The sequence below is a fragment of the Cadophora gregata genome, assembly GCF_030347475.1.
Source record: "Cadophora gregata isolate MNR1 chromosome Unknown scaffold_7, whole genome shotgun sequence".
Lineage (NCBI taxonomy): Eukaryota > Fungi > Ascomycota > Leotiomycetes > Helotiales > Ploettnerulaceae > Cadophora > Cadophora gregata.
In genome coordinates, this window is record NW_026695930.1 from 3303 (window position 1) to 26062 (window position 22760).

The 22760-nt window shown below is 47.7% G+C and overlaps 3 protein-coding genes across 3 annotated transcripts; 1 reads left to right on the forward strand and 2 right to left on the reverse strand.

The window, feature by feature from the left end:
* Positions 1–318: 318 nt before the first annotated feature.
* On the forward strand, positions 319–1814 carry ONS95_012796 (uncharacterized protein; the record flags this gene model as incomplete). Its single annotated transcript, XM_058506413.1, has 2 exons — positions 319–1641; positions 1746–1814. The coding sequence occupies 2 exons, from the start codon at positions 319–321 to the stop codon at positions 1812–1814; spliced, it is 1392 nt and encodes a 463-aa protein (XP_058357140.1).
* Positions 1815–14820: 13006 nt separating this feature from the next.
* Positions 14821–15629, reverse strand: ONS95_012797 (uncharacterized protein; the record flags this gene model as incomplete). Its single annotated transcript, XM_058506414.1, has 3 exons — positions 14821–15237; positions 15285–15327; positions 15376–15629. 3 exons carry the CDS (start codon positions 15627–15629, stop codon positions 14821–14823), a joined length of 714 nt encoding a protein of 237 aa, XP_058357141.1.
* A 3340-nt stretch (positions 15630–18969) lies between these two features.
* ONS95_012798 (uncharacterized protein) lies at positions 18970–20904 on the reverse strand (the record flags this gene model as incomplete). Its single annotated transcript, XM_058506415.1, has 3 exons — positions 18970–20513; positions 20568–20765; positions 20817–20904. 3 exons carry the CDS (start codon positions 20902–20904, stop codon positions 18970–18972), a joined length of 1830 nt encoding a protein of 609 aa, XP_058357142.1.
* Positions 20905–22760: the final 1856 nt, after the last annotated feature.

Consider the following 22760-nt stretch of genomic DNA (forward strand, 5'->3'; position numbering starts at 1 on the left):
CCTATACTTACCTTATCCCTGCCCTAAGCCTTACCCTAGGCCTCTCCTATCTACCTTACCAGCGCCTACCTTACTAGCGCCTACCTCACCGTCGCCCTCTCCGATTTTTTACCGTTTATTCTTCACTTACCCCCCTATTTCAGCACCTAAGGATTAATTTCCACCGTCTAAAAATCGATTCTACCGGCTAGTTTTCGAGATATCATCACTTTTATAAGTTATCTCGCAATTCTACTGATAAATCACTAAGTTTTCATATTTCCCCTGATTTTTACCCCGCACTTTACCCCGCAATTACCCCTCTACCCCTCTTTTACTATGCTGTTCGAATGCCCCGCGTGTAAAAATGAATATATCGATATTCTCGATCATATTCGTAAAAAACACCCTACTGATTCCTTTACAGAGCTTCAATTACAGCCTATAGGCCTTGTTCCCTGCCCTACCTGTGCTACAGCGTGTAAAGGAGCCCACGGGATTAAGACTCATAGCGCTAAAATCCACGGAATCACCGGTAGCTCTAGGGTATCAACGCAGCACCGAATCCATACTACCCCCTCTGCCTCAGCACCCTTAGACGCTGAAATCGACGATTCTATAGGCACCCCCTACCCTGTAATCGATTTCCCTCAGCTACTAGCACCCTTTCGAGCCGCTACCCCTAAGGCCAGAGCCTCTCTAGGCCTTTCAGGCTCTGAATACCCTACAGCTCCAGGGGCTACAGGCCTGTATAAGTCGCCTCCAGCACCTACAAGCCGAAATCTCAGTACCCCTCCACCCCTACCAAGCCCCCCATTCGATATCTACCCAGGCTTTACAGGCTCTCCGTCCCCTGTAACTTCAGCACCAAATAGCCCTAAATCGCCTACCTACGCCCAAGTTACCGCCACCCCTCTAGGCTCTAAGCACCCTACGGCTCCAGGCTCCAAGTACCCCGCACCTTCAGCACTAACAGGCTCCAAGACCCCTGCACCTTCAGCACCTACAGGCTCCAAGCACCCTACGGCTTCAGGCTCCAAGACCCCTGTACCTTCAGTACCTACAGGCTCTAAGCACCCTACGCCTTCAGGCTCCAAGTACCCCGCACCTTCAGCACCTACAGGCTCTAAGACCCCTGTACCGTCAGTACCTACAGGCTCCAAGTACCCTACGGCTCTAGGCCCCGACCTCCCTACAGGCACCCGAAGGATTCAGACCCCACGGGGTATTTGGTACTCGATTCCAGGGGAAGTAGACGCTATACTCCCAGCGTACGACGGCCCTACAGGCCCTGAACCAGACTCCCTCCCAGGCTCTCGACCCCCCACGCCTACAGGCTCTACGTCACCTACATACGCCCAAATCGTCGCTACAGGCTATATACCCCCGAAGCCGTCCACTAAACGCCCTGCAAGAACACCCTCCCCAGGGGCTCAACGCCCTACGACACGCCAAAAGATAGGCCCTACGCAGCCTATAGAGCCTATAATCAAAGACAGCTCGTCCGACGAAGATCTTTATAGTGCCTCTACAGCGCCATCGTCCCCTACCCCTAGCTTTGAAGACGCTATCTCAACGCCTATACCAACTACACCTACCGATAAGACGCCTACCACACCTAGCCTACCCTCTGATAGCCCCTACTTCCCTCGACTATCACGAGTAGGCTCCCCTATAAGCAACCGAAGCTACTCACCCCTAGAATCACCCCCTAAAGCTCCCCAAGCTTCAGCACCCTCTCACGCTAAAGAGCCTATAATAATAAGCTCTTCTCCCCCAACAACCCCTACAACACACCTACCCTCCAAAACTACCACAACTCACCTACCCTCTAAAAACACCACAACTCACCTACCCTGCGAAACCTCCACACCTAGCCTACCCTGTAACCCAACACTCCAGGGCCGTACTATAGGGCCTACAGCGTCTAAACGCCCTATATCAACACAAGGCACAGCATCTTCAGCGCCTAAACGCCCTAGAACGTCAACACTAAAACGCCCTACCGACCCCCTCACATCTGAGCTACCCTTTGGATTACAACAATCGATCCACTGCCCCCAGCCTCAGGCTACCTCAGCACCTACACCCCTACACCCACAGGCTTCCTCAGCGCCTACACCCCTAGACGAGAGCGCTAAAGACCACTTGAACGCTATAAGCTCAGCGCTAAGAAACCCCTATATGCAATCCCTTATGAGATATAGCACTATTAAGGTCCCTGAAACACGTCTCCACGCCAGGCAAGCAGCGCTATTTACAGAGGCTGCTAATCGAGCGGCTTTAGCGTTCTTACGGCAGCCAAGAGAGAAGCAATTACTGGACTTTTTACTGCTTCCCAGGGTTCTCGGCCTAGGATTACAGAAGGAAGAGCTCGCTAAAACGCTGAAAGCCTACCCTACGACTATACCGGATATCCCTGAAACTCAGGGACCTCCCCCTGAACTCCCTACCCCCTCAAACGACTCCCCCGCCAAAAGAGCGACTAAGCTTCTGGAAAAAGGCTATATAGGGCGTGCCTCTAGAGCCCTAATCGACCCTACGCCTCTAGCTCCTAGCACTCCAGAGACGCTAAATACGCTATACTCGAAGCACCCTATAGGGCATAATAACCCCTTCAGTAACGCTAACCCCTCCCCGGGGCAAAATATCACCCCTGAAACGATACGACAGGCTATTCGATCGATTAATAGAGAGAAAGCCCCTGGCCTCAGCGGCTGGACCCGCCCGCTACTTGATATAGCGCTAAATTCGGAAAACTCCCCTGTAACTATAGCGCTTACATACCTAGCGAATATGATTCGACAGGGTATAGCTCCAGGGGTCGACCTCCTATGTGCTTCCCGACTTATAGGCCTTCAGAAGCCTGACGGAGGTGTTCGACCGATCGCTATAGGGGACCTTATTTATAAGGTAGCCCTAGAAGCGATCCTTATCAGCTCCTTCAAGCCGTCTATGCTTCTACCCTGCCAATTAGGCGTTAGCACCCCAGGGGGTGTAGAGCCTATAATCTTCCTCCTTGACGACGCTATTACCGGCCTAAATACCCTAAAAACTCAGCAAATCGCCTCCTTAGACCTTATCAACGCTTATAACCGAATCGGACGAACCTCAATAGCGGCCGCAGTCGCTAAATACGCCCCTACCCTCTATCGGACCGCTAAATGGGCCTATAACCAGCCTTCAGTGCTAGTAACAAACGAAGGCCACACGCTAGCAAGCGCTGAAGGAGTACGCCAAGGAGACCCTATTGCCCCCCTCTTATTCTCTCTAGCGATCCGCCCCCTGCTAGAGCACCTCCAAAAGACCCTACCGAAGGCTACAATTATAGCTTATTTGGACGATATCTATATCCTTAGCCCTGAAACTACAGCACTACTCCCTGTAGTTATAGAAGCCTTCAGGGACTCTCCAGTAGCTCTTAACCGCCAAAAGAGCACCGAAAGCCCTATTTCCCAGTTACAAACCACTGGACTTAAGGCCTTAGGGACCTTTATAGGCCCTGTAGCACACCGCCGAACGTTCCTCCAGGGGAAAATCGACACTCTCGCTACAGCGCTATATACCCTACGAGACCTCCCTAAACAACACGCTACCCTACTCCTACGGGGTAGTATACACCTACTCCTACGACACTTACAGCGCCAATTGTACTCGGAAGACCTACTAGACCTCTGGAGGTTAGCAGACCTACGAATCAAGTACGCTGTACAAGCCCTAATCGCTAGGGAGCCAGGGGAGAAGACTACCCTAATTCGCCAGGCTTTACTCTCTCTTCCAGTGAGAGAGGGAGGCCTAGGGCTCCCTATACACGCCTTATTAGCCCCAGGGCTCTATAGGGCAGCTAAGGAAGCCTCTCGATCGATTCTAGTGGCTATATGCCCTAATCTCTACCCGGAACCCCCTGGACGCCCTGTACCGACAGCCCAAGAGGTCTTCTCTAGTGTTAACCAAGACCTAGAAGAGAAGATTCTACCTACCCTATCAAAACAAGCGCTAAAATCGAAGCTTGAGAACGCTAGCTACCTCGGACGATACTGGCTTAGAACCCTGCCCACGCAAAAACACCACCTTTTAGCGGATTCTACAGTTACCGAAGCACTACGGACTAGGCTCTTACTCCCTGTAAAGCCCCCTATTTCGCCCTGTACCGCCTGTGGAGCCTACCCTCAAATAGGCCACGAAGACACCTGTAGAGGTGCTGAACGACGCTGGATTATACGCCATAACCAGGTTACCCGTGCATTTATTACTACCCTTTCTAGCCGGGAAGACCTTAAAGTGGAATCGGAGCCTACGCCAGCTAGAACGCCTATAGCCCTAGAAAACAGCCAACGACCGGATTTTTCAGTGCTTATAGGTACTTCTAGGCACTATTACGACGTTCAAATAGTAGCAATCAACAAGGATTCAGCACGCGAAGAAGCCTATGCTACGCTATCAGAGGCAGCAAACGCTAAACGGCTTAAATACAGCGACTTAGGCCCTGTATTTCACCCCCTGATCTTCTCGGCAGGAGGCCTAATGGAAGCCGAAACAGCGAAGACCTATAAGGCCCTACAGGGCCTATTAGGGCACTCTAGGGCTAAGTGGTTAGACGGGTATATCGCTAGCACCCTAACTCAGGCTCGAGGAATCGCTGCAACCTCGATCCTAGCACGTAGGTAGCTTATAACACACGCTATACCTACCCTACAGCACACACTACACCTACCCTATAACACACACTACACCTACCCTACGGCACACACGACACCTACCCTACGGCACACACTTCACCTACCCTAAGTAACTCACACTTCACCTACCCTGTGATACACACTCTATCTACCCTATAGTACACACTCTACCGACCCTGCGACTCACACTCTACCTACCCTTTGGTACACACTCTACCTACCCTATGGTACGCACTCTACCTACCCTGCGACTCACACTACACCTACCCTGTGGTACACACTCTACCTACCCTGTGGTACATACTCTGCCTACCCTATGGTACACACTCTACCTACCCTGCGACTCACACTACACCTACCCTTTGGTACACACTCTACCTACCCTGTGGTACATACTCTGCCTACCCTATGGTACAGACTCTACCTACCCTGCGACTCACACTACACCTACCCTTTGGTACACACTCTACCTACCCTTTGGTACACACTACGCCTACCCTCTGATACACACTTTACTTACCCTTTGGTACACACTCCACTTACCCTGTATTATCTCCTTCTGTCTTAGTACTCTACCTTCTGTACCCCTGACACCTTCAGGCTCTTACCCTCTGTATTATTAGTATAGTCCTTCTGTATTTCAAGACTATTAGAGAGAGATAAAAACACTCGTCGCAAGCTAGCGTAGTTAGAAACAAATATAACCCAAACCTCAAACCCTAACCCTGGATTATACGCCATAACCAGGTTACCCGTGCATTTATTACTACCCTTTCTAGCCGGGAAGACCTTAAAGTGGAATCGGAGCCTACGCCAGCTAGAACGCCTATAGCCCTAGAAAACAGCCAACGACCGGATTTTTCAGTGCTTATAGGTACTTCTAGGCACTATTACGACGTTCAAATAGTAGCAATCAACAAGGATTCAGCACGCGAAGAAGCCTATGCTACGCTATCAGAGGCAGCAAACGCTAAACGGCTTAAATACAGCGACTTAGGCCCTGTATTTCACCCCCTGATCTTCTCGGCAGGAGGCCTAATGGAAGCCGAAACAGCGAAGACCTATAAGGCCCTACAGGGCCTATTAGGGCACTCTAGGGCTAAGTGGTTAGACGGGTATATCGCTAGCACCCTAACTCAGGCTCGAGGAATCGCTGCAACCTCGATCCTAGCACGTAGGTAGCTTATAACACACGCTATACCTACCCTACAGCACACACTACACCTACCCTATAACACACACTACACCTACCCTACGGCACACACGACACCTACCCTACGGCACACACTTCACCTACCCTAAGTAACTCACACTTCACCTACCCTGTGATACACACTCTATCTACCCTATAGTACACACTCTACCGACCCTGCGACTCACACTCTACCTACCCTTTGGTACACACTCTACCTACCCTATGGTACGCACTCTACCTACCCTGCGACTCACACTACACCTACCCTGTGGTACACACTCTACCTACCCTGTGGTACATACTCTGCCTACCCTATGGTACACACTCTACCTACCCTGCGACTCACACTACACCTACCCTTTGGTACACACTCTACCTACCCTGTGGTACATACTCTGCCTACCCTATGGTACAGACTCTACCTACCCTGCGACTCACACTACACCTACCCTTTGGTACACACTCTACCTACCCTTTGGTACACACTACGCCTACCCTCTGATACACACTTTACTTACCCTTTGGTACACACTCCACTTACCCTGTATTATCTCCTTCTGTCTTAGTACTCTACCTTCTGTACCCCTGACACCTTCAGGCTCTTACCCTCTGTATTATTAGTATAGTCCTTCTGTATTTCAAGACTATTAGAGAGAGATAAAAACACTCGTCGCAAGCTAGCGTAGTTAGAAACAAATATAACCCAAACCTCAAACCCTAAACGCCCTAGAACGTCAACACTAAAACGCCCTACCGACCCCCTCACATCTGAGCTACCCTTTGGATTACAACAATCGATCCACTGCCCCCAGCCTCAGGCTACCTCAGCACCTACACCCCTACACCCACAGGCTTCCTCAGCGCCTACACCCCTAGACGAGAGCGCTAAAGACCACTTGAACGCTATAAGCTCAGCGCTAAGAAACCCCTATATGCAATCCCTTATGAGATATAGCACTATTAAGGTCCCTGAAACACGTCTCCACGCCAGGCAAGCAGCGCTATTTACAGAGGCTGCTAATCGAGCGGCTTTAGCGTTCTTACGGCAGCCTAGAGAGAAGCAATTACTGGACTTTTTACTGCTTCCCAGGGTTCTCGGCCTAGGATTACAGAAGGAAGAGCTCGCTAAAACGCTGAAAGCCTACCCTACGACTATACCGGATATCCCTGAAACTCAGGGACCTCCCCCTGAACTCCCTACCCCCTCAAACGACTCCCCTGCCAAAAGAGCGACTAAGCTTCTGGAAAAAGGCTATATAGGGCGTGCCTCTAGAGCCCTAATCGACCCTACGCCTCTAGCTCCTAGCACTCCAGAGACGCTAAATACGCTATACTCGAAGCACCCTATAGGGCATAATAACCCCTTCAGTAACGCTAACCCCTCCCCGGGGCAAAATATCACCCCTGAAACGATACGACAGGCTATTCGATCGATTAATAGAGAGAAAGCCCCTGGCCTCAGCGGCTGGACCCGCCCGCTACTTAATATAGCGCTAAATTCGGAAAACTCCCCTGTAACTATAGCGCTTACACACCTAGCGAATATGATTCGACAGGGTACAGCTCCAGGGGTCGACCTCCTATGTGCTTCCCGACTTATAGGCCTTCAGAAGCCTAACGGAGGTGTTCGACCGATCGCTATAGGGGACCTTATTTATAAGGTAGCCCTAAAAGCGATCCTTATCAGCTCCTTCAAGCCGTCTATGCTTCTACCCTGCCAATTAGGCGTTAGCACCCCAGGGGGTGTAGAGCCTATAATCTTCCTCCTTGACGACGCTATTACCGGCCCAAATACCCTAAAAACTCAGCAAATCGCCTCCTTAGACCTTATCAACGCTTATAACTGAATCGGACGAACCTCAATAGCGGCCGCAGTCGCTAAATACGCCCCTACCCTCTATCGGACCGCTAAATGGGCCTATAACCAGCCTTCAGTGCTAGTAATAAACGAAGGCCACACGCTAGCAAGCGCTGAAGGAGTACGCCAAGGAGACCCTATTGCCCCCCTCTTATTCTCTCTAGCGATCCGCCCCCTGCTAGAGCACCTCCAAAAGACCCTACCGAAGGCTACAATTATAGCTTATTTGGACGATATCTATATCCTTAGCCCTGAAACTACAGCACTACTCCCTGTAGTTATAGAAGCCTTCAGGGACTCTCCAGTAGCTCTTAACCGCCAAAAGAGCACCGAAAGCCCTATCTCCCAGTTATAAACCACTGGACTTAAGGCCTTAGGGACCTTTATAGGCCCTGTAGCACACCGCCGAACGTTCCTCCAGGGGAAAATCGACACTCTCGCTACAGCGCTATATACCCTACGAGACCTCCCTAAACAACACGCTACCCTACTCCTACGGGGTAGTATACACCTACTCCTACGACACTTACAGCGCCAATTGTACTCGGAAGACCTACTAGACCTCTGGAGGTTAGCGGACCTACGAATCAAGTACGCTGTACAAGCCCTAATCGCTAGGGAGCCAGGGGAGAAGACTACCCTAATTCGCCAGGCTTTACTCTCTCTTCCAGTGAGAGAGGGAGGCCTAGGGCTCCCTATACACGCCTTATTAGCCCCAGGGCTCTATAGGGCAGCTAAGGAAGCCTCTCGATCGATTCTAGTGGCTATATGCTCTAATCTCTACCCGGAACCCCCTAGACGCCCTGTACCGACAGCTTAAGAGGTCTTCTCTAGCGTTAACCAAGACCCCTAAGAGAAGATTCTACCTACCCTATCAAAACAAGCGCTAAAATCGAAGCTTGAGAACGCTAGCTACCTCGGACGATACTGGCTTAGAACCCTGCCCACGCAAAAACACCACCTTTTAGCGGATTCTACAGTTACCGAAGCACTACGGACTAGGCTCTTACTCCCTGTAAAGCCCCCTATTTCGCCCTGTACCGCCTGTGGAGCCTACCCTCAAATAGGCCACGAAGACACCTGTAGAGGTGCTGAACGACGCTGGATTATACGCCATAACCAGGTTACCCGTGCATTTATTACTACCCTTTCTAGCCGGGAAGACCTTAAAGTGGAATCGGAGCCTACGCCAGCTAGAACGCCTATAGCCCTAGAAAACAGCCAACGACCGGATTTTTCAGTGCTTATAGGTACTTCTAGGCACTATTACGACGTTCAAATAGTAGCAATCAACAAGGATTCAGCACGCGAAGAAGCCTATGCTACGCTATCAGAGGCAGCAAACGCTAAACAGCTTAAATACAGCGACTTAGGCCCTGTATTTCACCCCCTGATCTTCTCGGCAGGAGGCCTAATGGAAGCCGAAAGAGCGAAGACCTATAAGGCCCTACAGGGCCTATTAGGGCACTCTAGGGCTAAGTGGTTAGACGGGTATATCGCTAGCACCCTAACTCAGGCTCGAGGAATCGCTGCAACCTCGATCCTAGCACGTAGGTAGCTCATAGCACACGCTATACCTACCCTACAGCACACACTACACCTACCCTATAACACACACTACACCTACCCTACGGCACACACGACACCTACCCTACGGCACACACTTCACCTACCCTAAGTAACTCACACTTCACCTACCCTGTGATACACACTCTATCTACCCTATAGTACACACTCTACCGACCCTGCGACTCACACTCTACCTACCCTTTGGTACACACAATACCTACCCTATGGTACACACCTTACCTACCTTGTAATACACACTTCACCTACCCTGCGACTTACACTTTACCTACCCTTTGGTACACACTTTACCTACCCTATGGTACACACTACACCTACCTTGTAATACACACTTAACCTACCCTGCGACTCACACACCACTTACCCTAAGTAACTCACACTTCACCTACCCTGTGATACACACTCTATCTACCCTATAGTACACACTCTACCGACCCTGCGACTCACACTCTACCTACCCTTTGGTACACACAATACCTACCCTATGGTACACACCTTACCTACCTTGTAATACACACTTCACCTACCCTGCGACTTACACTTTACCTACCCTTTGGTACACACTTTACCTACCCTATGGTACACACTACACCTACCTTGTAATACACACTTAACCTACCCTGCGACTCACACACCACTTACCCTAAGTAACTCACACTTCACCTACCCTGGGGTACACACTCTACCTACCCTATGGTACGCACTCTACCTACCCTACGACTCACACTACACCTACCCTGTGGTACACACTCTACCTACCCTATGGTACACACCTTACCTACCTTGTAATACACACTTCACCTACCCTGCGACTTACACTTTACCTACCCTTTGGTACACACTTTACCTACCCTATGGTACACACTACACCTACCTTGTAATACACACTTAACCTACCCTGCGACTCACACACCACTTACCCTAAGTAACTCACACTTCACCTACCCTGGGGTACACACTCTACCTACCCTATGGTACGCACTCTACCTACCCTACGACTCACACTACACCTACCCTGTGGTACACACTCTACCTACCCTATGGTACACACTCTACCTACCCTGCGACTCACACTACACCTACCCTTTGGTACACACTTTACCTACCCTTTGGCACACACTCTACCTACCCTTTGGTACACACTACGCCTACCCTCTGATACACACTTTACTTACCCTTTGGTACATACTCCACTTACCCTGTATTATCTCCTTCTATCTTAGTACTCTACCTTCTGTACCCCTGACACCTTCAGGCTCTTACCCTCTGTATTATTAGTATAGTCCTTCTGTATTTCAAGACTATTAGAGAGAGATAAAAACACTCGTCGCAAGCTAGCGTAGTTAGAAACAAATATAACCCAAACCTCAAACCCTAACCCTAGTCCCCCTTATCTTCTTTAATATCTGATTTATCCCAAGTTATTACCCTTACTACTATTACCTTTATAGGTTCAGCCTTATTTATAGGGTACTATAGTACTTATATTAGCTATACTATCGAACTACTCCCCTTAGCTTATCCCTTACTAGTTCCTTGTATTAAGGTTCCCCTCTAACTAGCTCGTATACCCTCTATTACTAGGACTCTCCTGCGCTACCTGACTAACTGCTCCCTGCTACTCGCGCGTTTATAATATATCTAGCCCTAATAGTTATACACGAGCCCCCTTTCTATATCTATTAGGAAATCTAAGTAGTCCCTACGGAAATACCTATTTTCTAAATAGTAGAAATATTAGTTCTAGCGATCCTTATAAGTACCTACCGCATATACTCTAATTAGCGAGTTATTCAGACGCCGGGGTTAGCTCGAGTAAGCCCCTTATAGCAGTCTAGATAAATTAACTTAATCACTAAGTCCTACTAAGTAAGCTCCTAACTAATTTCCCCCGCTAAGCAGGCTAAATCCTGATCTTCCCCTAGGTACTTATAAAGCCTGCGACACTCTTATAGCTAGCGCTAGCGCGTTAAATACCTAGGTTATCTCCTTTACTACTTCTATAGATATAGTCTTTAAGTTAATAATAAGAGGAACTAGCTAACCTTCTGCCTTAAGAGCGATAAGTACTTAGCTAAGCGAATCTACTAATTCACTAAGGCCCTCCTATTTCACGCGACTATCGGAAAACTCCTGGACTATCTTATTAAACATATAAATCTCAGTAGCTATCTTAACTAAGTTATTAAACTTAATTATACCCGGCTTATTAATATTAATCTTATTCTTATGTATTACCTTCCTATAAACGTCTCCTAGCAGCTTATTTAAGAACTATACTCCCCGAGTGTAATTTTTTAACTAGCCCCTTTTTACTAGGATAGCTAATATTATAGTAAATTATCGAATAAACTACTTTATATCGCTTTCTATAGTTCGTGATTTTAACTTTAGAGCCTTAAGGAATAATTAGGAGTTCATCTGTTAAAAAGTATCCTGATCCTTATACTCCTCTAAAAGAGAGACTACTAGCTCTTCCTAATTCTTACTCGTCTACTCTAGTAGTATCTTAATATACTAACTAATAGTAAGATTATAATATCAGGGAAGCTATTTGATTTAGTCTGTATCCTTTAATTAGGCGTTATCACACTAATTAGTATACTATTCCAAGAACTCTATAATATTAGCTCCCTTAAAGTATAGCGCGCCTAGTATACCCGGGGCTAGTATAACTAAAATATACTTAACTTCTACTATCCTAGAATTCATAGTCCTCGATTCTTAATAACTTTCCTCCCGGACTTAAATATATTCTATTATATTACTTTCCTCTGTGCCTAGTGCTCTTTAGTTCTTAGGATCTCCTAGAAATATAGTTATATCAGGGAATTCAGTAAATAATTTAAACCTTTAGTGCCTGCTTATAAAGTATAGTATACCTAATGTTACTAGAGTTGAAAGTGCTAGAGTTACTAGTAAAAGCGTAGCGATTATACTTCTTATAACTTCTAGACTTAGCTCTCCTAACTACTCTAACTTCCCTAATCCTTTTTCCTTATATCCCTTTTTCGCCCTACTTCAGGCCCCTTTTTTATATTAGACCCGCTTTCTTTTTATATTTATCTATTCCCTACTTATTTTCCTCGTATAAACTTTCTCTATTACTATAGTAACCTCGTCTTCTAAGCTTATTATAATAACTTTCCCTTCCGTGCCTCCTTAGCCCTCTCTACTTATATTCCACTGTTTCCCGATATCCTATCCGCTAAATAAGGGCTCTCTAAGCCCCTTTTTTCTAGTTATTTCCTATATATCTATCTATTACTATAACTAAGTTACTAAGTAGTGAAATTCTAACTCCTACCTTTACTACTAGCTTAGCTATATCCTAACTATTCCTCTACTTTACTTCTAGTTCCCTACGTAGGTCACTAATATAAAAAAGTAGGGTAGTACTATTAAAGTGCATAGTAAGCAGGGACGTAGAGGACTACTAACTAAACAGGTAGTAAGAGTAGGAGAGAGAAGATAATATATTCGTTACGCGCTATCGCGCCTATCTATATAACCTTACAGAACAGGCCAACTATCTTCCGACCCAGAACTACACTACCCCACCATAATACTCTAGAAAAGAGGCTAGCTAAAGCACTTCCTAAAGGGGATAGCTATAGCTATAGCCGAGCTAGCTAGAAGTAAAAGAGTAGTCTCTATACTCTATATACTACGCGGCGTCACAGCTATTTTAAATATAAGGACTATAAGCGTAGACTTAGTACTATAGGCCGTACTACTAAGTACGCTACCCCTTTAGATAGGAGATTCTCTCTCTCTATAGTAGCTCCTTATATAACTGCAATTCTGACAGATACAGACTATAAAGCTGCTATCAAGCCTATAGATAATATTCTTTTGTCCAACTCGAGTTTAGTAATACTCAAGCCAAATCTCCTTGACATACTCAGTGATCACCTCCACAATCCGCAACTACCCGCTGATAAGACCAGCCGGCAACTCCTCCCAGCACCATCATGGTCCCACTGGAATTTGACCAACATGCCGCTCATCCGTTACGTACCAGAGGGCATCCAGTACTGGAACGGCAACAGTCAATCATATTTACTGGCAGACCAAGAGCCCTCTAAGCGAGTTCGAAAGACTCACCACAACCCGCGGGTCTTCAAGAACAAAGGGGGAAGACAGAAGTCAATGCAGCTGCTCCGCGCCCTCACAAGAACAGCCCATTTCTGCTTCTAGTTGGAGGACATTGCCTCGTGGGTCGCCACCCACTGGCCACAAATACCAGAAGATCTTGGTGGGCTCGCTGTCGCGAGAAATGAAGTTGCGGGGTTTATTACCGAGATAAAGTCAACATTGCATGCATCCGCAAAAATTCCAATAGCAGACATCATAAAGGAACTCGATTCTGGGGCGAGAGTGATCAGCCAGATTACCTCATCCCAAATCACGCATGTCTTGGGGTCGGCATGCAGCAATTCGGTGGACCTTTCTTCTCCTCGGACAAAGGCCTACGTGGCCATAAATGTTGAAGCATACAGGACATGTACTGAGCAATCATCCGAGCATTTGCGACGCCAGTGGATCGACTACCGAGCTGAAACGGCAAACCAGTGCAATTAAAAGAGGCAATCATGCCATTCCAGACCGAATGACGGTAGAGCTGGACCATTTATTTGCTGGGAATTCCCGCCCAACCACGTTTGTCAGAGCCGCAAGGCGAAGCAAGGTCCGGACGCAGCAACTACGCGAAAGAGACCTACTAATCCAACAGACTCCTCCTCCTTTAACCTCCCCTCCATCCTAACCTCACAACCTTCATCTCACATCAAATCTCACATACAATCTATTCATTACCATGTTATCGTTTGTACCTACCATCTATATCTATGTCATCGTTTTTTCACATTCTTCCATCAGAGCACATTTTCCAACCCGCCGAATGAAAAGGCCAAAGTACAAGCACACCGGAGGATGGGTCCCCCTGCTTATTAGCACCTCACATAACCTTTCCTCAACATCATCATATCTATTGTACATACCCCAGAGAATTATGCGTGGCCTTGAAGGCCAAAAAGGGAATGGAAGTCAGTGCAATCCCTCAAAATGCTCCCCCTTGAGTGATATAGTGATAATCTCAAGACACGCATCAACATGAAGCATATGAACGTTAAACTCTAACGACAGAAATCCAACTTCCACCTACCTGAACCAAGATAATAACTAGTTCAAGAAGTTCATGTTTCCAAAAAATCACAAGTTTCAATCCGCGTTACCCCAACTCGCCGAGATTTCCGCCTGTATTTCAAGAACTTGGATCAGAGAGACTTGGATGAGTTACACAATTACAAGCCCACTCCGGCGCAAACCTATGAGTGGCAAAACATGCGTCACATCTCAGGTCATTTTTTTTATGATTAATAAGGTATAAGTTCGTGAATAAGCATTCTTTTTATGATCATGAAACTACCTCCTGCTTCCCTTAGTTTAGTAATAATTGGTGTTAGTTCAGTAACGAAAGCACAGCAACAGTTATTCAGCTGTCTTAAGCCCATCCTCTTTCAAAACCGATCTCTTGCCCGTCCTGGGAGATCATGTACCGAAGCGCCCGTCCGAACCCTGTTTATGTTCACAATAAGCTGCTTGGGCTTCCGTCCAGGGTCTCGCTCCACCAGAATATCGTCGAACCGTAGTCTGTCTCTAATAGTACCTAGAATACCATCACCCAGTTCATCCCTCAGCAAAGCCGACACTTGGCCCTGGTCCAACCTATACCCCTGGCTCAAATCTGCTGGTGGTCGGACATCTAGCTGGTCATACCAGATCCTCATCACCGCGACAGAGACCTCCCGATTGAAATTTCTCATGTTCAACTGAACAGCAGCCGGGCCTGGTCTGGCAGAATTGGGCCGTAAACCATTGCATTGTGTACTATGTGAGCCACTCTTGCTCTCAGCCAACCTTGCACCCATTTGTCGCTAGCAAATCGCCGAAAAATTTGGTCACGTCCCCCACGGGTCGTTACATCTACCACACCATCGCTCCATTCTCTTGATTCCATGCAGAAGCTGGTATGTGTTAGTCAGATCCCTCCCACTCGACCAGGCGGCACTTACATAACAGCAGCAAAACATCTGGCAAAGAAGTCTCCCTGTAACGCACCTCCTGGATTATTCGCCTTTAAGTAATCCGTCCACTGCTTTGTGAACTGGTCTTCTGGTGGGGCTGCAGGAGAGACAAGCCTTGCAATCCTGTATGCTGTGATGCTTCCATCCAAGTACACAGCGACCGTGCACAGCCCTCTCTTCATTCCCACATCCACTTTTACATTCCCAATGTTTAACGTAGGAGAGCCATCGTGCGCCAGCATCGTGCTGGCACTTCCGATTGCAGGCAGTACCCTCTTCCATCTTGCTACAGTTGTCAATATCTGGTCTTCCGCGGCTTCTTGTGCCAGGCGATAAGCCCGCAGTCTTCCCGCACGCAAGTCCAGCTCTTCTCCGCAGGCATCCCACTTCTCCGGCGCAGACTGCTTCCTGGTTGGGACAACAGTTCCTAGAAAATAGGCGCGATTGGCAGGGTTGTCTGTAGCCCAAGTTAGAACATGTTGACTCCCTCTGCCCAAGCTTCTAACTTACTCAACCATCCAGTGGCCATTGTAGCTCTGTCCTCTTGTACTCTTGATCAACTAAATTCAGTGGATGGAGACTACGTCGCCTTGTGCTTGAATCAAGTGGACAGACGGATCAGTGGAGGCTGAGAAAATGCCTGCGGCTTCGTCTGCATACGCCACTCGAGATTGATGAAACACAACAGCGCTGGGGATCCGCAGAAGATAATCAGGTTGTCACACTTGGGATGGGAGAATGGGGGCCAATGTGCAGAGAGAAAAGAGACAGAAAGTTAGAAATGCTCCCACCTTCCATTCTTCAGATTCGTTCCTTCCATTTCTGTATCTTGTGGTGAATTTGATTTTGTGGTAGGCCCTCCACTTGACACCGCCGACTTATGTACACGTGCTCGAGATGTTTTTCATCTCCATTTCACTTCTTTGAAACGCTCTTATTCCTATCAACGATCGTATCTCCAAGGTTGGTGAGCAAGCTCTTCAAGCTAGTCTTAATTGCTTGCCTACCATCCAACTTTGAGGCCATTCACAACTAGATACAATCTTGCTATCCACTCACTTCATGAAATCAATTCACCACCTGGCTTCTTCTCTCCTCGTTCTTCGCCCCTCGAGAACGACAAAACAGAGCTCTCCTCTTCCTTCTCAAAACAACGCAAGTTCGTCTTTCCTCACGCTCCGCTTTCCCAAGTATCACTATTCCCCATCTCACGAGCATTAGTCGACGGCCAGGTTCAACTCTGGCTCGCACAGTCTATTCCTTAGACTTCAATTCTCGCCATTGACTGATATCCGTGCTTCCTGCCCAGACTTTTCTATATCCCATAAACCAATTCGTGTCCTTCTCTAGCTTAATAGTAAGTGTTTGATCATCTCACTATGTAAGCACTTGAAATTGTCTAAATCTCTAACTCAAAGCATTATCATAGCTCAAAGCCTGGAATTTCTCGAAAATGGACTATATCCATGATTCGGATACCGGAAGTGCGGACATCAAGGGAACTTTCGACGAGCTAGAAGCCAAGATACCGATTCTTAGATCCATCCAGCCATCGTGAGACAACAATACTACTTCAAGCAGTGGGGAGCTCCTCACCGATTTCTTGTCCCACTCCTCTACGAAGGATTCATCGAACATTGGTCAATGGACATTATCCAAGATAGCCTTATTCAAAAACACCAGCCTTGGGCGAAGATATTGGGTGGGTGATATGTCAGCATATTTGCTGGCAAGCGAAAAGGCCCATAGGCAAAAGCCTCGCGAGACAAGAAGACAATTTCAGAAGCACGATGGACCGAAGAAAGCCATGCACTTACTGACTGCAATCATCCGGACCTGCTACTTTTGCGATTTGCGATGTTCTTTTGGGTGGGTGGTGTCGAACTACCCAGAGCTCGTCCAAGACTACGGCACGCTTGAGGAGGCCAACACTTTATTCCATACCCAAACCAGCGGGATTCGAGATCGAATCAACAAAACAATCAAACAAATCATTCCCCTAATCAACTTCTCCGCCAATATTGCCAATCAGATTAAACAGAGTTACATCAATTGTGTTCTCGGCTCGGCTTTTGCGAATTCGATTGAACTTGAAAAATCCCACTGGGCAAAGCAGTTGATGATTTGATCCTGGAAGCCGTTAATACCCAAGTCTCCACCACTCACCCCGACTATCCTCACGCAATCAAAAATAGGCTCCGAAAAGAGATGGACAACCTGTCGCGAGATGATCCTACCCGAATTTCCGATCCCTTTAAAGTGGATATCGTCCGGCACTTTGCTTCCAGCAAGAGAGGCACAAGATCGTTCAAATTGTCAATTCGCGCGAAAACGCAGGCCCCGTCAAAGATGAGTCCAGGCACAGCTAACTCACCGTCTGTCGTGCTCGAGAGCAAAACCTCAGTCCTGAGCCTCTGACAGCATAACCTCCTCTTTATCCTCAACTACCCTACCTCATACCATTCATGCGTGCCCTACATACTCTCTCTAGAGATTCACTACTCATGTCACCTATCTAGTTCTTCAAGGTCTCCAATCTGTTTCTTCATTATCATGTTTTCCCGCTTCTATCACGAATCAAAATCATGTCCCTTGTATCACGCAGCAGCTGACAATCAATCAGCGAAACCTGCGAGTCTTCCAAATAGATTAGCTCTCGTGCTAATCCTTTGGTCGTTCCGCCGTTTTCTCTATGACATCACGCCCTATCTCGTTTATCACTTCTACGTTCGCCTGCGGGTTCAGATGTTGAATGTTGTTTGTGCCGATCTTACGAGGCTGCTCCTTCTCTTATAGTCGACCGAGAGGCATGTTGATAGCTAATCCCAGCCTCGAGACTGCATCTTTCCTTACTAGTGTAGGGGCCGCATGCAAGGAGCGTGACAAAGGAATTTCCACAGCGGATATTCCTTTGGATTTAACTAGCCTAGAACAAATAATCACGGAACATATGAGTCGTGACGATCTCCGCCGCATCAAATGGATTGATTGGACGAGTTATGCATTCTCGTCCTACTTGGCGCGGGCCATTCGTACACGTGAATGCATAGATGATACGTGCATTACTGCAAATCAATTCTGAGGTCGATCAAATGCCGTTTCTAGGAGGAAGAAGCGGATGGATATGTAAGAGAGGGGGAAGTGGAAGGGAAGAAGGAGCTGCTAAGTGACTATGTCATGATTCTCACAGTCTGCATTGATTGAGCATGAAACGAAGTGAGGATGCAGCAATGATTCTGGATATTCTGGTATCTTGGATTAAAGCTTAACGCAGCTTCTAGATGCTCGACCTCCCTGGGCGACTTCCCAGAGCGCACAAGGCGACAACCGTGCCCACGGGAGGCGGATATTTGACGCAGAGGATAAAAGTGGGGTATCATAATAAGATCGACAGGAAAAAGGGGAGTTGCAGGCGCTGAGAGGACAAATAGACAAGCACTAGTACTGGTGGATGGCGACGGTGTCGAGAAGTGGCCGAAAGATGCAGAAGAAGAGATGAGTATGAAGAGTTGCAATGCAGGGACAGGTGATGGAAGCTGGTACCAGGCAAATTCTTCCCGTCGTGAACGGAGATCAGAATGTTTAACCCTCATGTTTTCTGCGAGGCTTTCGCGAGTCGACAATAATAGCTTGCCTCCGGGTCCGGCGAGTCCTCTTATTACCACGTCCTTTAGCCTGTTCGACATCTCCACTCGGCTCAAGTGGAAGCGATGCGTCTTTTGTCGATTGTGGCGGAGTGATTGGAGGGAATGTTGGGCCATCGGGCGAAATGTATCTGTTGTTCGTATGGGAACTCTGTATGAAGTGATCATCCTCATCGTTCGCCGGGAGATTTGCATACGGTGGAGCGTAGACACTGTCTACAGCAGGAACTTGCGCAGAGGAGTCAGGCTCATTGTTTGTCGGGAAACTCGTCCAGTATTCTGCTAGTAATTGATTGTTGGGATCCTCATCGTCGTCATAGTCGTGGCTATCACAATCTGTAGCGTTCGCAGTTTCGGCTGGTATACTTAGACCGACAGAGGATCGATGATTTGCTAACCACTTCTCGTTCAACTCGTCCCTTAACTTCTCCGAGGTTTCTTTGGCATCGTCCTGTAGATTCCTCAGTCTTCGTCTGCTTTTCTTAAAATCTTGATAGCTTGATATGAGCAAAGAGCTTGATTCAGGATATTGGTGATATTTGACTTGGCCTTGGGTCTCAGATGAATAGTGCGCAAAGGTGTTAACGGTAGTGCCGTCGGTAGTGAAAGTCGAAACAAAGGCATAACCTGGAGGATCAGGGCTCTCGAGGTATGAACGTGCTTCATTTCTGCCGTAAACCATACAAGCACCGTCGTATGCTGCTTGAGTCTGTGCGAGTATCATGTCTTTTCCTGGACCTTTCCACTCTCCAGCTAGATGTGGCAAAGTAGTAGCTTCCGGGCCGGAATACACTGTAGCCGCTCCACCAAGCTGCTCGCGGGCGGGGAACGGGTCAAACTGTGTTAGATCAAGACCCTCGACCATATCTGGCTGTGCAGCTGAAAGGTCGTCATTAAATCCGATATTCTTTGGGAAGTTGTTGAAGGCTTGGTTGTACGACTTGTGATATCCGGACTCGTTATAACGCTGCAGCAGCATGGATGTTTCATACAGTACCGACGCTTCATTTGGTGCTCTTCGGATAGCGGAGGCAAAGTACTGATAATCTGACTCGCTTGGTGAGGCTGTCTCTCGGCTTCTGTCGATTCGGTCTTGACGTGATTCGAGATTTGCAGGAGGCTTGGAGCAGTTTGGATTCAAAATCCCATTTTGAAAAGCGATATCCGGAAAACCCGAGTCCGTCGTGGAAGTGCTTTGTTTTGACTGGGTTGACTTTGTCCCGGAGTATGAGGACTTTGATTTTGGTTGATGGCGGTGTAGACCCAGATCCTTGTTAGTAGTAGTGGTTGTGGAAGATGAGCGTCCAGTAGACCCTTTCCCAGCGGACTGCCTTCGCTGTCCTCCCATATTTTCCAATTCTTTCAAGTTCCTCCGGGTCAAACGAGCGCATTTGAGGGGTCTTTCGCCACTGGTCTCGAAGGATGTGTCAAGTCCTCGCTTCCGAGTTTGGTAAATCTGTTTCTCTGGTGAAGAAAGATGTTCTGATGTATGATATAGATCAGCACTATTCGCCGAAAACAGTACGCACAACGAACCTTGAGCATGTGCGCTTGAAGGTGCCCGCGCCGATGCTTCGACAGCTGTATATGAGGTCTCTCCAAGAGGCTGTGAAGTCTGAGCCGCTGTTGGTCGTTGCTCGCGGGGGCTTTGAGATGCGTGGTAAGATCCTGGAATATAAGTTACTGAGACATGGCGCGTCCTTGACTGTATCCTGGTGCTCCGTCTCTGTAACACTATTCATCATTAACATGTCTGAGTATCGCACAGAGAAGAATCATGCCTACCGGAAGGGGTTTGTTGTGGATCTGGCAGCGGTCGCTGAGGAGCCGGCCGTTTACGAATCCGTGTAGATGGTGGGTTCATGGGGGACATGGCAACTGTAAGTAGAGCGCGATGTTGGTGGTTGATGTTATGGTAGGAGGTCGGCAGGCCGATGGCCCAATGTCCGAGACAAGGTGTGCCGCATTAAGGTGTGGTAATTAGCCTGCAAATTTGATTTGCTCGCGTGTAATCGAATTGCATCGGATGATTCTGGATAAAGTTCTGTTCACTCAAACCCAATCAATTGATTGAGAAGTTGGTCAGTCGCGACAAACATGGAAGTATTTGTTGTGCTGGTCTTGGCGCGAGACGTCGTTGTTAAGCGCCCTAGTTAGCTTCAGCGGGTCGAATCCCGTCACGATTTGCTAGGTACGGAAGTACGTAAAGTCGCTACAAAGCCAATCGGACCACAATGCGATCGGCCCGAGGCGAGGCGAGGAAAGCAGGGGGACCAGGTCTGAAACCCCGCTTTCTGCGATAGGCAACAAATATGCAATGATAGCTACCTAGGTAAGAAATTCAGTTGGGTAACTTACCAAAATCAGGATCAGCAAGAAAGAGCACTATTGCAACATTCAGTAGAGCTGTACGAAGTAATACGGACTTCGAGTTACGCCGTCAGAGTGCATGTAGGTAGCAGGCGAGGCTGGTGGCTGGAACGGCGATTATGAAATGACTCGATGGTGATGTTGACCACTAGTTAGTTCTAACAAAAATTAGTTTCAACAGAAGAATTAACAGCTGCCAATCATGTCCGTGTAACTACGCATTCCTACTTTCAATGGAGGCCCGTTGGGCTGTTACTAACAAATACGTAGCATGCGGCGTATGCTGTATCCAGATGCATTTAAGAATGGATGCAGGGGGTTTTACTTCGTATGTAAACCGTCTTATTCTCCACACTGATGTTCTGTGACACGCTTTCTGGCGGGGTCGGTCAGAAATGCCCTACTCGGCTCCCTATTCGGCTGAGTGGCGGAGATGCGCGTGGCATCAGAGTCAGTTAGGCTGCGATTCTTGCCCTGTACAGAACAGGCCTTTTAGAAACCATGCGAATCCGATCCATGCATTGTTGGTGACAAATAATGTCTAGGCAGCAGTATACCTTGACAAGAAAGGAAGTGTCTTTGGGTGGTGGAAAACAAATTAGCAGCGTTTGGACACACAAATATTTGCACTCTTGACGTGTCTTGACCAGGACCTGCTTGCATGCTGAGCCAGCCTCTAAAACTCTGCGTTGGAGGAGTGCAGCCTATTAAATGGAGAATCAATGCAGGATACCCGCTTCGCTTGGTTTTCCGACGCAATATGGCCCCCAATGTCACCCTAGAGCTCATCAGCCCACTTCACACCATAGCGGGGAGCAAAGGATAGCTGTTGCGGACGTTTTCAAGAGAGTGACAATAGAGCATTTCATTTACTACTGTACTGTAATGGGTGCGTATGTGAAGATACGAAGACAGGCGTATGAACCCTACAGAACAGATAAAGGAACGAGTCCGAAAGACAAGGAACCCTGGCGGAGAGCAAAGCACTTTACATGCTGCTCGAGATCGTCGAGAAAATGCATTTTCCTGCAGGCACTATTGAATGCGCACGAAATGGAGACAGAAATAAATAGTTGGCAGGATGGGCTCATAGAGACCATAACAAGTGAGGTGTGGACTCAAGTGAGGGTGAAGCTCAGCAACCACTCGCGGAAAGCAGGATTCTTATCTACTTCTGGAGTTGAGAGCGACACAGATAAATGAAGGCGATTGAAACATTTCAGGGAAGGCTATTTGATAATACCGCCTTAGGCAAAAGGAAATCTGCTTATTTCAAAAGCCTGACTTTAGGCACCAATCGAATCCTATCAACTCCTGCACGACACTTGAATGTGAATCTAACTCTATTGTTTGCTCTTC